The following is an 18,176-nucleotide window of genomic DNA, read 5'->3' on the forward strand; positions in this document are numbered from 1 at the left end:
GGCAGAGGTAAGTGCCTTAGACCAAGTAGGGACCCCTTCTTCTAGTCAGGGTGAAGGAATAACCCTCTGAGATAACCCCTGCTCACCCTCTAGGTAGCATGGCACGAGCAGTCTAGGCTAAACAGAGGCAATGTGGATAACATTTGCACTTAACACAACAATAATCCCCAATCCACTACAAACTGAGACCACACAGGTAAGTATATTTTATAAAAATATATATCTTTATCTAGTTTCAGCAAGGTAAATAAAACAGTTGCACAATAATCACTTCTTTAGAAAGATGTATCACTTAATCTTAATGGTTGCACTTAATCTTTATGATGGTACTTGTGAATAGGAAGTTCTTAGAAACAAAACAGTCTCAAGTCTCTTGTGAATCAGTACTAAAAATGAGTCATACTGATTCCCTTATATTAGCTCGGAAAACGAGCAGTAAAAACAATGCCAGCTGTTAACTGGGTCAAAAGGGTCAGCCCCTGACACCAGGGGCCCTTCGCGCTACAAGCACGCCTCACCGGAATGCTGGAAGGGACTCCTTTCCCCTCGTTCGGCACTCTCTCGTGCACCTGCTGGCCTCAGGCGCCCTGCGCCTACCAGAACGCACTCGGTTCTGGTCCCGGCCGGTCCCTCCTGCTCCCCCGCCTGCTCTCGACAATCCAACGAGCAGCGGGGAGCGGACCAGCCACTCAGATGCTGGGACGGCAGGCCGGGGGCCGACCACACTCGGGAGAATCCCTCGGCGAGGGCAGGTCACTTCTTCCCGGGTCCGGCGGTGATTGCGCAGCACTCCCAGGGGTCCCGAGGACGGGGACCAATCCGGTCGCGGCGTCTGGGGCGAGCCTCTGGTACACCCAGGAGTCAGCCAATGGCAGAGCGGCTCCCGGGACAGGCTTGTCGTGACGCTTCCGCTTCCCTCCAATCAATGCACAATAACACTGATGACGCTGCGCCGCACGGGCCAATCCCGTCGCGGCGTTAGTGAGGGGGCTCGGCTCCCTCAGCCAATGGGAGCGCGGCGGCTTCGTTCTTCGCCGCTTCAGCTCCCCAACGATCGGCAATCTTCTGGGGATACTCCTGGCCCCCGGGCAGCGGCGGTGACACAGCCCACAGTTGTTTTCAGTGCGCCTTGCACTGGGGAGGCCCACAGACCTCCGCTCTTCACCCCACACGTGTCGATGAACACGTCGATCTCGGCCACACGGCAGGCTGGTTCAGCGCGGCGCTCTCCTTCAGATTGGAGAGCAGCCAGTTCGCTACACCGCCTAAACACAGTGTTTCACGCTCTTTTCACCACGCAGCAGCTTCAGGGGGGGGGCACAGCAGAGTTTTGTAGTCCTTGGGCAACCTTTATGTCCCTGGGTTGAAGACAGGGGGCCAGCTCTTCTCAGGCCCTTGGAGATTCAAGTTGCAGACACAGCACACAGCAAAGTCTTGGCAGTTTCAAGCAGGCAGGGTCACAGCACGCAGCAAAGTCCCTTTCTCCTCCTCAGCTTCCAGTTAGACAGCAGAACAGGTCAGCCCTTAGAGCACACAGCAAGGCAATCTTCCTTTAGTTCTCCAGCCGTCCTCCTTCCAGCAGAGGTTCCTTCTTGCTTGTAGGATCTTAGAATCTACTCTTCTGTAGTCAGGGGTCCTTTCCTTATACCCCTCAAAGTCTTTGAAGTCCTTTGAAGTCTTTGTGCAAGCGGCCCTGACTCCAGTCTAAACCAGTTCTGGGGGTTACTGAAGCACTGAGGTGTTTCTGGTTTTCTTCTTCCTGTCAGCTTCAGGGTCAGAGGTGTCAGTTGGCCGGCAGGAGAGGAAGCCAGTAGGGTGGGCAGGCAGGCACAGCCCGGCACTACCAGGCGCTTCTTCCTCCCACCTCCCTAGCAGCAGATGCGGCCTTTCACCCACGGGCTGACTCAGACCCTCTCCTCCGGGGGCTCTGCAGCCCCCCTGTCACACCCCGACCAGACAGGCATTCCACAAACCCAGGCACACAGAAAGGTTTAGACAAGAGAACAGCCACTTTCTAAAAGTGCTATTCTCCCACACAGGATTTAAAAACAACCTTCACTAAAAGATGTGTCATTAAATTCTGAGTTCAGGGATATCTTTCACTCATGTCCCATCTTGTTCCTATGGGGAGAAAGGCTGGTATCACATGGGGCCAGCCTCCTCCATGTTACTCTACGGAGCAAGAGAGCCTTACAGCAGTGAGCACATAAAATGGCTGCTGCCCACTACCAGAGCATGTGACCTGCACTAGTACATGCTCTACCTTATCCATACACTGCACCCTGCCCAGGGGGGTACCTTGAGCCTTCCATAGGGGTGACTGATGTGCATAGACAGGGAAGGGTTAGGCCCAGCCAGTGGAGACACTGGCCAGGGGGACAGGCAGTCACTGACTGCACACAGGCCCTGCGCTGGCAGGCCTGAGTCACCTTTTTAGGGCTACTCATGTGGGTGGCGCAATCTGCGCTGCAGGCCCACTAGTAGCATCTGTCATCACCAGCCCTGGCACACACAGTGCACTTTACTAGGGACTCCATGGTGATACAAATATGCCAATCAGGTATATTCAATCAATATAGCAATTTACAGAGGGAGCACTTACACTCTGACACTGATCAGCAGTGGCAGAGTGTCCAAAGCATCTAAACCAGCAAAAACGAAATCCAGCACAGCATCAAAAACGCATGAGTCAGAGGCAAAAAGATGGGGGAAGAACCACGCCAAAGGTGTCAGGTCTAACACATGTCCCCTCCAGCTGAAAGTGGGGAGAACTACCCAACCTCTTGGGAGTCCTCATCACTAAGGCGGAAGAATCTGGACAGACCGTCAGCATTGGCGTGTTCTGTACCAGGGCGGTACTCCACCGTAAAGTCCATCCCCTGTAGGGAAATGGACCACCTCAACAATTTCGGATTCTCACCCCTCAAATGCATTAACCATCTGAGGTGCCTGTGGTCGGTCTGAACACGGAAGTGAGTCCCAAACAGGTAGGGCCTAAGCTTCTTTAGAGCCCAGACCACAGCGAAAGCTTCTCTTTCAATGGCACTCCATTTCTGTTCCCTGGGGATTAGCCTCCGGCTAATGAAAGCCACTGGTTGGTCTCCGCCCTCATCATTGATCTGTGAGAGTACTGCTCCCACGCCTTGCTCTGAAGCGTCTGTTTGCACAATGAACTCACTGGCAAAGTCAGGTGCCTTAAGCACCGGTGCTGTGCACATGGCAGTTTTGAGGGTGTCAAAAGCAGTTTGACAGGCCTCAGTCCAATTCACTTTCCTGGGCTGATTTCTAGATGTCAGCTCTGTCAAAGGGGCTACAATGGTGCCATAACCTTTGACAAACCGTCTGTAATACCCGGTGAGACCTAAAAAGGCTCTCACCTCAGTCTGAGTCTTGGGCGGTTCCCAAGCCAGAATGGTATCAATCTTTGCCTGTAGGGGCGCCACCTGGCCGCTCCCCACCTGGTGTCCCAAGTACACCACAGATCCCTGCCCTATCTGGCATTTACTGGCCTTGATAGTGAGGCCTGCCTTCTGCAGAGCCTTCAACACTTCAGTGAGGTGTTGCAGGTGTTCCTCAATAATCAAAACATGACCGGGAAGTTCCCATTATTCTAAAGGACAAAATAGTACAAATCATAAGAAGTTGCCCACAAAAACACTGTCGGATATCAAAATTATTTTATTTTCATATATTTAGTTGAATAAAAAAGAGACAATCGCTTATTCAAAGAGGATTATAAACATCAAACCCATCATTTAATATATACGGATTACTTTTGTCATATTGACCCAGCGCTTGAGAACAGTAACCATAATTCTAACAAATCATTCATACTCACAAGCATACACACTCAAGACACATTTAAGACCAACACACAAAGCTTCCCTTTGTGTGTTGGTCTTAAATGTGTCTTGAGTGTTCTTTCTCCCTATTTATATGATAATGGCTGATGGTGTGTATGCTTGTGAGTATGAATGATTTGTTAGAATTATGGTTACTGTTCTCAAGCGCTGGGTCAATATGACAAAAGTAATCCGTATATATTAAATGATGGGTTTGATGTTTATAATCCTCTTTGAATAAGCGATTGTCTCTTTTTTATTCAACTAAATATATGAAAATAAAATAATTTTGATATCCGACAGTGTTTTTGTGGGCAACTTCTTATGATTTGTACTATTTTGTCCTTTAGAATAATGGGAACTTCCCGGTCATGTTTTGATTATTGTTGAACTCCCTGGTGGGCTGTTCCCCTTTATCCTCTTCAGGTTCAGGGTCCCTTGTCTGTTACTTATGTTGCAGGTGTTCCTCCCAAGTGGAGCTGAACACAGCAATGTCATCCAGGTAGGCTGCGCTGAATTGCTCCAGCCCCGCCAGTACCTAGTTGACCAATCTCTGAAATGTGGCAGGGGCATTTTTCAACCCAAAGGGCATGACACGGAACTGGAAGTGCCCCTCTGGCGTTGAAAATGCTGACCTCTCCTTTGCCCCCTCGGTTAAGGCAATCTGCCAGTACCCTGAAGTCAAATCAAAAGTGCTCAGGTACTGGGCAGCTCCCAACCGATCCACCAGCTCATCAGCTCTGGGGATGGGGTGCGCGTCAGTCTTGGTGACCGCATTGAGCCCACGGTAGTCCACGCAGAACCGAAGTTCTGGGGTGCCACCGGGGGTAGCAGCTTTCTTAGGCACTAAGACCACTGGGCTAGCCCAGGGGCTGCTGGAGGGCTCAATAACCCCTAGTGCCAACATCTTGGAAACTTCTTCCTTGATGCTAGCTCTGACTTTGTCAGCCACTCTGTAAAACTTCTGTTTCACAGGCAGACTGTCTCCAGTATCCACATCAAGGACGCACCACTTGGTGACACCTGGGGTCAGGGAGAACAGGGGGGCGAACTGACCCAAGACTTGGCGACAGTCCTCCTGCTGCTCTGGGGTCAGGGTGGGGGAGAGGACCACACCATCCACTGACCCGTCTTGCTCCTTGACTGCCAGGAGGTCAGGGAGAGGATCACTATCCTCCTCCCCTCCAGCATCTGTAGCCATGAGCATAGTCACTTCTGACCTCTCAAAGTGGGGTTTGAGGCGGTTCACATGTAGCACTCTCAGGGGCTGCCTGGGAGTCTTCAGGTTAACCAAATAGGTAACCTCGCTCTTGCGCTCCATCACCTCATATGGCCCAGACCACTTGTCATGGAGCGCACAAGGCTCCACTGGCGCCATCACCCACACTTTCTGACCAGGGTGGAACTCAACCAGAGAAGTGTTCTGGTCATACCATCTCTTCATTTCCTCCTGGCTAGCCTCCAGGTTCTCTTGAGCGAGCTTCCTGAAGCGCTTGGTCTGGTTGCAAATGGCCAGCACATAGCTGAACACATCCTGAGGGGTTTTCCCACGGGATTTCTCCCACCCCTCCTTCACCAGAGTAAGAGGCCCTCTGACAGGGTGGCCATACAGCAACTCAAAGGGACTGAACCCTAAGGATTTCTGGGGCACCTCCCTGTAGGCAAACAATAGGCATGGTAACAAGACGTCCCATTTCTGCCTCATGGGCTCTTCCAGGCCCATAATCATGCCCTTCAATGTGCGGTTAAATCTTTCAACCAACCCATTTCCTTGAGGGTGGTAAGGAGTGGTGAATTTGTATGTCACCCCACACTCACTCCACAGGGACTTCATATACCTAGAAATGAAGTTTGTCCCCCTGTCTGAGACCACCTCCCTGGGAAATCCCACCCGGGAAAAGATTCCCATCAGGCACGGCCCACCACTGGGGCTGTGACCGTCCTGAGCGGGATGGCTTCCGGGTACCGAGTGGCATGGTCCACCAAGACCAGGATAAACCTGTTGCCTAGGGCTGTCTTGGGATCCAGGGGCCCCACGATGTCAATGCCCACCCGCTCAAAAGGGGTGCTCACCACAGGAAAGGGTTGGAAGGGTGCCACGCACTTCCCTCCGCTCTTGCCACTGGCCTGACAAGTTTGGCAAGATTTACAAAAGGCAGAGACGTGCTTCTTCATCTGGGGCCAGTAGAAATGGGTGACAAGCCTGTGATAGGTCTTGTCTTGCCCCAGATGTCCTGCGAGAGGCACGTCATGAGCCAGACCCAGTAGGAAGTTCCTGAAGCGCTCCGGTACTACCAGCACACGGGCTGCACCGGGCTCAGCGAACTTAGGCTCACTATAAAGTAAGTCATCCTCCCAGTAGATCAAATGCTCCTTGGACCCCAGGCCTGCTGCCTGGTCTGCAGCCTGCTGCCGCACACCAATGAGAGAAGGGCACTCCTTCTGAGCCTGGCAGAATTCCTCCCTGGAGGGACCACCCTCTTGCTGCCACTGGGACAGCTCAGGCAATTCCCCTAGTTCGGCCACCTGCTCCCCTGTAGGTTCCAGGGCATCCCCCTCAGGGTCTGCTTCCTCCTGGACCGTGGGAACAGTGGGGGCTGGTTTCCCGCGCCCTCTACCCCTTCCTCTCTTAGCAGGTCCCTGGGCCATTGTTCCAGGCTCCAGCTCTGCTAGACCGCCCTCTCTGGCTGTCATTGCACGGGTGGACACACAGATCCACGCAGGCAAACCCAACATCTCCAAGTGAGTCCTGTGCTCCACCTCTTTCCATGGGGAGCTCTCCAGGTCATTACCTAATAGACAATCTACAGGCAAGGCATCACTTACAACAATTTCCAAAATACCGGAGACCCCTCCCCATTCAAATGGAACATTTGCTAACTTGCAGTAGCGCACTGAACTGTCAGATGCCACCACAGGCCGGAGTACCTTGGGAACAATTTGCTCTTCAGACACCCACCGACACCTGACAGATGTCACGCTGGCCCCTGTGTCTCTCAGAGCCTCTATTTCCTGTCCATTGATGGTCACCTTCTGCCCGTATTTCTTAGTGTTTTGGGGCAGCAAAGTTTCCTGGGCCATCTCTTGGTCTCCTGGAGAGACAAGGGTCATCAATGCTAACCCCTTCTCCCCACTAGAAATCAAATCCCCTCCCAAAGCTACACTGGCTAACGCCGGAGCTGGAGCTGGAGCACCAGTGGGTGCTGATTTCTTCTTTGGACATTTGGGGGCAATGTGCCCCACCTCCCTACATGAATAGCAAGTAAGTGGGGCCCTTCTGTCCTGCGTGCCCCTAGGGGGCCAGGACTTCTTAGGCTTGGGGGGTTGAGACACCTTCTCCTGGGAACCATTTTGGGGCCCTTTGGAAGACTCCTTTTGATTACCCATGTCCCCCCCACTCTTCTGCTGGGGACCCTGTCCACCTTTGGCTGGGGTACTTACCACCCCCTTGTGGACCCTGGTGCTAGTCCAGCGGTCCGCCTCTTTAGCAAGCTCACTGGGGTCAGTTAACTTGCTATCCAAAAGATGCTGGCGCAGCTCTGGAACACATAAACTACTTAAGTGCTCCCAAATAATCAAGTGACACAACCCCACATAATCAGTAACTTTGCTGCCCTTCATCCAACCTTCCAGTGCACGCGTGTACATACTCACACACTCCACCCAAGTACTTGAATCAAGCTTCTTGAAGTTCCTAAACTTCTGGCTGTACTGTTCTGCAGTGAGCCCATACCTGAGGCACAAAGCCTCCTTCATAGCGGGGTAGGCTAAAGCACCTGCGGCTTCTAAGGGTGCCAAAACATCCCTCCCAGAGGCCTCAAAATGCTTCCAAAATCCTGCCCCCCAATTCTTCTCAGGCACTTCATTCATCGTTAAGGCAAGTTCATACGCTCTGAACCACGCATAAATATCCTCACCCCTCTGATAATTTTGTACCAGATCCTTTGGTATGTATACCTTACCCGTCTGTACTGGTTGTGCGCTGCCACCATTAGAACTGGACTCCACCTTTTTGAATTGAATGTCCAGCTCCTTCATGCTCAACTCATGAGCCAATTGGAGTGTCCTCTCCTCCAAAGCGAGAGCGTTTCTTCTCTCCTCCGCCTCTGCTTGTGCTTTGAGCTTAAAAAGCGCAATCTCATGGGCCCTAGCTCTCTGATTCTCCTCCAACTCCTCTGGAGAAATAACCCTACCGGAGTGGTTGCTGCCGGTCCTAGACCCTGGCTTCCTCACTGGCAATTCACGGGACACAAAAGCATTCTCCTGTGTGCCTCCCTCTCCAATAGTAGCTTCTGGTTCACCATGTTTGGCTCCCACCAGGCCCTCAGAGCTTTCTGTAGCTCTTCCTTGTTTGTGCTGCCCCTTACTGGGCATTCAAGCTGTTTGCAGAATTTCCTCAGTTGCTCCTTGTTATAGGTGAACAACTCCTGGATTTCAAATTCCACTTCCACTTCTCCATTCACGCTTGGCGCGTTCTGAGACATGACGCTTCCTAACCTTTCCAACTAAAAAGGTTTCACCAAAAAGAAAAAATCTTGCGCAACCTGTGCTGCTAAACTAGACTAGTGATGTACAAGAAATCACTGCCGGTCAAGTGCAATTATTAGTTCAAAATCTGCACTGCTGTCCAACAATGTTAGAACCGGGGGTCTCTAGTTGGCAGAGATAAGTGCCTTAGACCAAGTAGGGACCCTTTCTTCTAGTCAGGGTGAAGGAATAACCCTCTGAGATAACCCCTGCTCACCCTCTAGGTAGCATGGCACGAGCAGTCTAGGCTAAACAGAGGCAATGTGGATAACATTTGCACTTAACAAAACAATAATCCCCAATCCACCACAAACTGATACCACACAGGTAAGTATATTTTATAAAAATATATATCTTTATCTAGTTTCAGCAAGGTAAATAAAACAGTTGCACGATAATCACTTCTTTAGAAAGATGTATCACTTAATCTTAATGGTTGCACTTAATCTTTATGATGGTACTTGTGAATAGGAAGTTCTTAGAAACAAAACAGTCTCAAGTCTCTTGTGAATCAGTACTAAAAATGAGTCATACTGATTCCCTTATATTAGCTCGGAAAACGAGCAGTAAAAACAATGCCAGCTGTTAACTGGGTCAAAAGGGTCAGCCGCTGACACCAGGGGCCCTTCGCGGTACAAGCGCGCCTCACCGGAATGCTGGGGGGGACTCCTTTCCCCTCGTTCGGCACTCTCTCGTGCACCTGCTGGCCTCGGGCGCCCTGCGCCTACCAGAACGCACTCGGTTCTGGTCCCGGCCGGTCCCTCCTGCTCCCCCGCCTGCTCTCGACAATCCAACGAGCGGCGGGGAGCGGACCAGCCACTCAGATGCTGGGACGGCAGGCCGGGGGCCGACGACACTCGGGAGAATCCCTCGGCGAGGGCAGGTCACTTCTTCCTGGGTCCGGCGGTGATCGCGCAGCACTCCCAGGGGTCCCGAGGACGGGGACCAATCCGGTCGCGGCATCTGGGGCGAGCCTCTGGTACACCCGGGAGTCAGCCAATGGCAGAGCGGCTCCCGGTACAGGCTTGTTGTGACGCTTCCGCTTCCCTCCAATCAATGCACAATAACACTGATGACGCTGCGCCGCACGGGCCAATCCCGTCGCGGCGTTAGTGAGGGGGCTCGGCTCCCTCAGACAATGGGAGTGCGGCGGCTTCGTTCTTCGCCGCTTCAGCTCCCCAACGATCGGCAATCTTCTGGGGATACTCCTGGCCCCCGGGCAGCGGCGGTGACACAGCCCACAGTTGTTTTCAGTGCGCCTTGCACTGGGGAGGCCCACAGACCTCAGCTCTTCACCCCACACGTGTCGATGAACACGTCGATCTCGGCCACACGGCAGGCTGGTTCAGCGCGGCGCTCTCCTTCAGAATAGAGAGCAGCCAGTGCGCTACACCGCCTAAACACAGTGTTTCAAGCTCTTTTCACCACGCAGCAGCTTCAGGGGGGGGGCACATCAGAGTTTTGTAGTCCTTGGGCAACCTTTATGTCCCTGGGTTGCAGACAGGGGGCCAGCTCTTCTCAGGCCCTTGGAGATTCAAGTTGCAGACACAGCACACAGCAAAGTCTTGGCAGTTTCAAGCAGGCAGGGTCACAGCACGCAGCAAAGTCCCTTTCTCCTCCTCAGCTTCCAGTTAGACAGCAGAACAGGTCAGCCCTTAGAGCACACAGCAAGGCAATCTTCCTTTAGTTCTCCAGCCGTCCTCCTTCCAGCAGAGGTTCCTTCTTGCTTGTAGGATCTTAGAATCTACTCTTCTGTAGTCAGGGGTCCTTTCCTTATACCCCTCAAAGTCTTTGAAGTCCTTTGAAGTCTTTGTGCAAGCGGCCCTGACTCCAGTCTAAACCAGTTCTGGGGTTGCTGAAGCACTGAGGTGTTTCTGGTTTTCTTCTTCCTGTCAGCTTCAGGGTCAGAGGTGTCAGTTGGCCGACAGGAGAGGGAGCCAGCAGGGTGGGCAGGCAGGCACAGCCCGGCACTACCAGGCGCTTCTTCCTCCCACCTCCCTAGCAGCAGATGCGGCCTTTCACCCACGGGCTGACTCAGACCCTCTCCTCCGGGTGCTCTGCAGCCCCCCTGTCACACCCCGACCAGACAGGCATTCCACAAACCCAGGCACACAGAAAGGTTTAGACAAGAGAACAGCCACTTTCTAAAAGTGCTATTCTCCCACACAGGATTTAAAAACAACCTTCACTAAAAGATGTGTCATTAAATTCTGAGTTCAGGGATATCTTTCACTCATGTCCCATCTTGTTCCTATGGGGAGATAGGCTGGTATCACATGGGGCCAGCCTCCTCCATGTTACTCTATGGATCAAGAGAGCCTTACAGCAGTGAGCACATAAAATGGCTGCTGCCCACTACCAGAGCATGTGACCTTCACTAGTACATGCTCTACCTTATCCATACACTGCACCCTGCCCAGGGGGGTACCTTGAGCCTTCCGTAGGGGTGACTGATGTGCATAGACAGGGATGGGTTAGGCCCAGCCAGTGGAGACACTGGCCAGGGGGACAGGCAGTCACTGACTGCACACAGGCCCTGCGCTGGCAGGCCTGAGTCACCTTTTTAGGGCTACTCATGTGGGTGGCGCAATCTGCGCTGCAGGCTCACTAGTAGCATCTGTCATCACCAGCCCTGGCACACACAGTGCACTTTACTAGGGACTCCATGGTGATACAAATATGCCAATCAGGTATATTCAATCAATATGGCAATTTACAGAGGGAGCACTTACACTCTGACACTGATCAGCAGTGGCAGAGTGTCCAAAGCATCTAAACCAGCAAAAACGAAATCCAGCACAGCATCAAAAACGCATGAGTCAGAGGCAAAAAGATGGGGGAAGAACCACGCCAAAGGTGTCATGTCTAACAGCTTTCATTGTCACTCTCCTTTGCCTGCTTCTTATTCGTGCACGTGCTTGCCAATTTTGTGTGTGTCCCTTCCAGGAAGCGTGGGCATGTTGTATTCAAATAGTAAAGCATGGTTTGTGGAAAATGACGCAAGCTCCGGTTTTTATTGTTTGTTTCTGAACAGCTGGAAGATTTTATTTCTGGTATACCTTACATTATGATAACTTTACAGTGCTTCTGTACCCCACAGTACCTTTTAAAGGACTTGAACCTTGTCCGCCCTTTTCGGTTTATGACAATCAAGGAGTACCTTTAAAGGAAAACTTAAACTGATACAGACCACTAATTTAGACTTTTCAGTCTGTGCATCTGTTAATCATAGATTTTCATCATTTTTACTCGATGATGTATGTATCACCGTGCAGCTCTCTCCATGTCGTTCCAGTCCATGCATGTAACTATAGATCAGTTGGTGGCGGATCAATCAATCAATCAGGTCATTTGTAGAGCGCACTACTCACCCGTAGGGTCTCAAGGCGCTGGGAGGGGGGGGGGGTGCCGCTACTGCTCGAACAGCCAGGTCTTGAGCTGCTTCCTGAAGGAGAGGTGGTCTTGGGTCAGGCGCAGATTGGTCGGAAGTGAGTTCCAGGTCTTGGCGGCCAGGTAGGAGAAGGATCTTCCTCCTGTTGTCGCTCTTCGGATGCGGGGGACGGCGGCGAGGGCGTGGTTGGTTGATCTGAGGAGGCGCTTGGGAGTGTAGAAGCTGATCCGGTTGTTGAGGTAGCTCGGGCCTTGGTCGTGTAGGGCTTTGTGCGCGTGGGTGAGGAGCCGGAAGGTGATTCTCTTGTTGACCGGGAGCCAGTGCAGATCTCTCAGGTGTCCGGTGATGTGGCTGCGTCGGGGGATGTCGAGGATGAGTCTCGCCGAGGCGTTCTGGATCCGCTGGAGTCTCTTCTGGAGTTTCGCCGTGGTTCCGGCGTAGAGGGCGTTGCCGTAGTCCAGTCGGCTGGTGACGAGGGCTTGGGTGACCGTCTTCCTCGTCTCGGTGGGGATCCACCGGAAGATCTTACGTAGCATGCGCAGGATGTTGAAGCATGACGAGGAGACGGCGTTGACTTGTCTGGTCATGGAGAGGGAGGAGTCCAGGATGAAGCCCAGGTTGCGTGCGTGGTCCGTCGGTTTGGGCGCGGTGCCCAGGGCGGGGGGCCACCAGGAGTCGTCCCAGGCGGAGGGCGTGGCGCCCAGGATGAGGACCTCCGTCTTGTCTGAGTTCAGTTTCAGGCGGCTGGTCGTCATCCATTCGGCTACGTCTCTCATCCCTTCGTGCAGGTTGGCTCTGGCGGTGGCGGGGTCGTTGGTCAGGGAGAGGATCAGCTGGGTGTCGTCGGCGTAGGAGATGATGTTCAGGTTGTGTTGGCGTGCGATGGCCGCGAGGGGGCTCATGTAGACGTTGAAGAGGGTTGGGCTCAGCGAGGATCCTTGGGGTACGCCGCAGATGACTTTGGTGGCCTCTGACTTGTACGGTGGTAGGCGGACTCTTTGTGTTCTTCCGTCGAGGAAGGAGGTGATCCATTCCAGTGCCTTCTCCTGGATTCCGATGTTGCTGAGGCGCTGTACTAGGGTGCGGTGGCAGACAGTGTCGAAAGCCGCGGAGAGGTCCAGGAGGATGAGGGCCGCTGTTTCTCCGTTGTCCATCAGAGTTCGAAGGTCGTCGGTGGCGGCGATGAGGGCGGTCTCCGTGCTGTGGTTCGCTCGGAAGCCGGACTGTGAGGGGTCGAGGGATCCATTCGTCTCGAGGAAGGCGGCCAGCTGTTTGTTGACGGTCTTCTCGATGACTTTGGCCGGGAACGGGAGGAGCGAGATGGGACGGTAGTTCTTGAGGTCGGTGGGGTCTGCTGTGGGTTTCTTGAGGAGAGCGCTGATTTCGGCGTGCTTCCAGCTCTCAGGGAAGGTGGCGGAGTCGAAGGAGGTGTTGATGATGTCCCGCAGGTGGGGTGCGAGGACAGCGTCGGCCTTGTTGAAGACGTGGTGAGGGCAGGGGTCAGTCGGAGATCCGGAATGGATGGAGTTCATGGTGCGGATGGTGTCTTCGGTGCTGATCGGGGTCCAGGTGCGGAGGGTGGTGGATGGTGGCGTCGTTGCGGATGTGTACTGAGTGTGCATGCCCAAGAGAACATAACTTGTTCTGTGACGAACAGTATCTAGATTTTACCTGTGGACCCTAATTCATATATTTACTTGCTTTCTGTGAGAAGCATGAGTTTCAGAGTAGAGGAAATTCGGATGTTGTACTGTGGTCTATGTCGTTGTGTTATTTGCTATGGTACATTAAGTATTGTCAGTTATGGTATGTCACGGTATTACGCCATTGACATTTATGAGGATTTAAAACAAGGTGGATCCTATTTAGAAAAGAATCTGTCGCTGAAATTATATAAAGTAACATTTCATAAAATGTAACTGACTACATGTGAAAATATGAAGTGGTCTGGTTTTAGAGATGGCAGAGCCACTGAAAGCTTAAGCCAGATGCTTAGCTCTGGCTCAGCTCAGGGTCCTCTTGGAACCACAAGCCCAAAACGAGCCAAGGTTTCACAAAAGGCCATGTGACTTTGTTGCTACAGCTGTCCACCATGCAACATGGAGAAGCAGGTCTGAATTAAGGACAAAGCATGTAAAGTCTGTCTCTGTTGTGAAGCACTCGTATGTCCCAGGGCAAAGTCCGTGGTATGTGAAACGGACAACAATAAAATGAGGATTCTGGGTGTCACACGTGTAAATCTCTTCTTTCAAAGAAGGACAAAGCATGTCAAGTCTGTCTCTGTTGTGAAGCACTCGTATGTCCCAGGGCAAACTCCGTGGTATGTGAAACGGGCAACAATAAAATGAGGATTCTGCCTGTCAATGCGGTAATCTCCTCTTACAGGAATTAAGGGCAAAGCATTAACTTTTGATGTCAAAAAGAAATACCCATCTAGTGTCTGAATTGTACACTGTGAAACAAAATCTGGTTTCAATCCGTCTTCCGTACTTGTTCAAATTGTGTGATCATAGGCAACACGTTATTTCACTGAGCCTCCTTTTTTTGTTCATTATCACATATCAAAGCACCTTCAAATTACCTGAGTTCTGGATGTGCGCTTGCAAAAACTTCTGGTGTTTGATTTAATAAACGATCATGTTGCTTTTCGTAGAATAAGAATTTAGGCCACATACAGCGTACCCATGACAACTGACTTGCCTCATAGTTCACTAAAAGCATTGTCATCATTGAAGGGGAGGGATATTTCTTAGTTTCTGTTTTAAAACTATCACTTTTTATAAATAATTCTCGGGGAAGGGCTGCAATCTGATGTACTAGGGTGAAACGTGAAGATTTTGAGGACACCTTACTGTATTCTAACAGGATGTTTGTTACTTGATTTAAATGCCAAATATTTTCATGGCTTGGCTCTTCCTGTTAATTTGTTGGCTCGCCCACATCTATTTTAGCATGTCCTTCGGGAAATATTTTTTTTAAAAAGAGACTGGGGAGACGGCCAATGTCCCGTAGACTAACTTTAAGGCTGCACATAACCACTGCCTACCTCCAAAGGCGTTCGCTGTAGCTAGTGTAACAGGTGCAGTGTATAGGGGACAGGGTGTGTGAGAGGCCCACTCCATAAAACTTATAGCTGTCTCTTACTAACCATTCCGGGGACTATGCCCCATATCGCCTGTCTGCTTTAGAGAAAGTAGCGCCCATGCCACTGCCCAGCACATCTGCCACCCTCGGCCGAACACCCCCTGGGATGTGTGTGTCTAACCTGCAGGACAGAATCCTGGTAGGAATAACTCATCTGATTGTCCGTCTCTAAAATCAATAAAAGAAGTGTTGTTGAGTGGGCTACTAATAACACCTAATGTTTAAACACCAAGAAACGTCCATTAATGGTCTCTGCTCTACAACTTGCAAATCTCGGTATATCAATTTTCCAATCCACTGCTGCACCAAAGCCTCTCGTTAGTCCCTGGCTTTTTCACTCATCCATCATGATTTAGCCCCTCCATCCCTGTGCCAGTATAACATCTGATTCTATTTCTTATCATCCACCTTCATTGGAACAGGTGGCACGTGACTCCTATGAAATTTCTGAATTCTCTGTACAGGCCCGTCACCTCTATCAGCATCCAACCAGAGATCCGTGATGTTGCTGCTCTGAGGCAGGGATGGCTAGTAATAAAATGGTGGTCGTTTAACTTGCCTCAACAGGCTTGTATATGTCTGCAGCTGGGGTGGTGCCATTTTAAGGAAGTCATTGTATATGAGTCGAAGATGGACAGATATCAAGGCATGACTGGCATCTTTATGAGGATACTGTGTAAGGCAGGGATGTTGTTTTCTCTTCTGCAGAGGGTGATGACACACATCGGTCCCAGGACGAACGTGGGAAGACTCCAGCCGCAGAGTGACTCTGGTCCTGATGATGCAGCTCACAATCTGCTCAGTCAAGTAAGGTGATCCTTGAACCGCTCAATGTCAGACTGACGCCCAAGAAGGGATTGCTTCACAGTCAGCAAACGGGAGCTGCACTCATAAGTAGAAAGGCCAGAAAATATGTTCAAAACAGCACTACTTTTCATGCAGATGGTGTGTACTCTATGTGCTCTGAACGCTTCACAACAGAGATCCAGGGGTGTAATGCAGGCCCCTGGGACACGGGGGTGTGGGGAGTGGCGGGTCTGAGAGGATCACCTACCTTTCAGGGGGTTCTGAAGAATAGGTGATATGGGCCCCTCATCATATTCTGCCGGGGGGACCAATCATTTTGCGTAATGCCACTGCAGACAACCAAATAACCCACTTATTTAACAAAATATTTCCCGGATGACACAAAAATGCCTAGCACCCCAGTAGGATTCTATGACATTTCAAATAATTCCATAAGACCACAATAGGATTTCCTGACTGCGTTGGGCAAAAGGCGGCAAAGCGCTTTACAGAGAATGGCAACGAATAACAGTAAACAAGCAACATATAAGGCCATGAAATCATCACAGGGCATGTAAGACATCAGAAAGACAGCGGTATCTTTGATCTTTGTGGTACTGATCTCAGAAGATCAGATGCAACAGATTATGAGGGGCTCTAATAATAGGACTCACTTACCCTCACATCACAATAGAATTATCTGCCTTCACAGTAATGTTTTCTAACGTAACAATATTGCTACATCACATTTTTCTCTGACACCACACATGTCTGTGACATCACATTATATTTTGTGACATCAAGCATTCCATAGCACCAAAGGGGTCTTTGTGACTGATACCGTCGCAGGTCTCCCTCCCAGGGTCTCTTGGTGTTCCACATGAAGTGCCTGATTTAATACTATCTGCAATCAGTGCAGCCAGAGTTGTGACAAACCAGTGTGATGATAATGTGAGGTTTGCCAGTAATGATTTCCAGTCATATCAAACAAGTATGTATGAGGGAGACAGGAAATTGATGAGCTAAAAATTGAGTGAACTTCTGCTTCTACTGACAGCGGAGCATAGAGAACTGCTCCAGGGTTTGTCACAGTGGCATCAAAATAGATCGCAATGGCTGGAGAGCACACTCAAGCAGTCGGGTACCAAGGTGTTATTTAGACGAGCCAATTAAACTTCATCCATCATCCCTATCATTCTGGGTTTAAGGAATTCTTTGCTTTCGTAATAGTAGTCTCCAGATGGGAGTACAAATGATTTTCAATGTGTTTGCTACATCTCCTGTACACGAGGAGTAAGATAAAACCATGCAGAGGTGGGAGCACAGGTGAGGTGTAGGAATTTGACAACAAAATAGTCCAATTTAACAGCCCATCCAGTTCTGGCTTTAGGTTTCACCAAGACAAGTTACTCATTCGGCACCCCAGGTTTTCACTTCATGTGAAATGATGGGTGAAACTCCAAGCAACCTCCTAGTACTTGAATGATTTGTCACCTCCAGAACTGCAGGGTCTATCGCCCGGTCTGCTTACCCACACTACTCACCCCATTATTCACCCTACAAATACTGTGATGAAATCCTGGATGGGGAGCAGGGGGAAGGATAAGGCACATTTTGAGTCAGGCGGAAAGTCCCAGGTACCAATGATGAGCTCAGATGTCCCAGGATTGTACTGATGCTCGTGAATCCTGATAGCAGCATGCCACTGGGGAGTGAGTCCAGCTGGCACTGGCTGTGTGGGTGTTCTCTGTGTTACTCAGATGCTGTGTACATGTCTGAGCGAGGACGGTGGCAGCAGGAACCCCTGACGTTGGCCAGGACAAATACTGCTCCCGCACAGTTCACCGGGGTTAAGTATATAATGAGACGTGTTTGCCTGGGTTTGTCTGAGTGTAAACATCTCCATATTATACAAGGTAAAAAGTACAAAAGGGCACATGCAAGGAGGCGAGGGAGAGAGAAGAAAGGCTGAGAGCGAGTAGCTGCATGCGGGTTAAGCATCATGCCAAGAGAGGGAAGCTCTTCATCATTTGTCCTTTGTTCCTTTGTCCTTGTAAAGGGCCATAAACAGAGGCTTCCAAATCTGGAGCAGCATGGGTCTTCGTGTTCTCACTAGCTCCTGTTTACAGTCTTTACAGCAAAGGGGAAAGCGTGTCGTCCATTGACTGGTTCGGGTGTGTTGTGCATACTCCATAGTATCTGCATCCTTTGCTCAGGAGGAGGAAGACATGCTGGAGTAAACATCCTGCAACAGAAGCGCTTGTTTACGTGCTGTCCAGCGTCAGGGAGAACCTGGGATTCTTGGCACTAGAGGTAGCAGGTCCTTCCCCCTGGCCTCTCCAGGGGAAGTACCTGGAGCCCCTGACCCCCACCTCCCTACCCGGGCTTCTTGCAACAGTCCATCGGAGACCCTGGATTTCTCTTACCAGAGTCCTATCCACCTTTATCCTCTATTAGAAGGTGAGGATTGTCCTACAAATACAATG

General features: G+C 50.9%; 1 protein-coding gene across 1 annotated transcript in view; it reads left to right on the plus strand.

Annotated features, from left to right (window-relative positions):
* LOC144824529 (uncharacterized) overlaps positions 1–18,176 on the plus strand; it is a 635,171-nt gene that overhangs the window by 596,025 nt on the left and 20,970 nt on the right. The window contains exon 17 of the mRNA XM_078683590.1: positions 15,613–15,711. Coding sequence (XP_078539716.1) covers positions 15,613–15,671 — 59 coding nt within the window. The 3' untranslated portion in view covers positions 15,672–15,711. The remainder of the gene's footprint in view (positions 1–15,612; positions 15,712–18,176) is intronic.

This window comes from Lissotriton helveticus, chromosome 3_1 (assembly GCF_964261635.1).
Source record: "Lissotriton helveticus chromosome 3_1, aLisHel1.1, whole genome shotgun sequence".
In the NCBI taxonomy this organism is placed as follows: domain Eukaryota; kingdom Metazoa; phylum Chordata; class Amphibia; order Caudata; family Salamandridae; genus Lissotriton; species Lissotriton helveticus.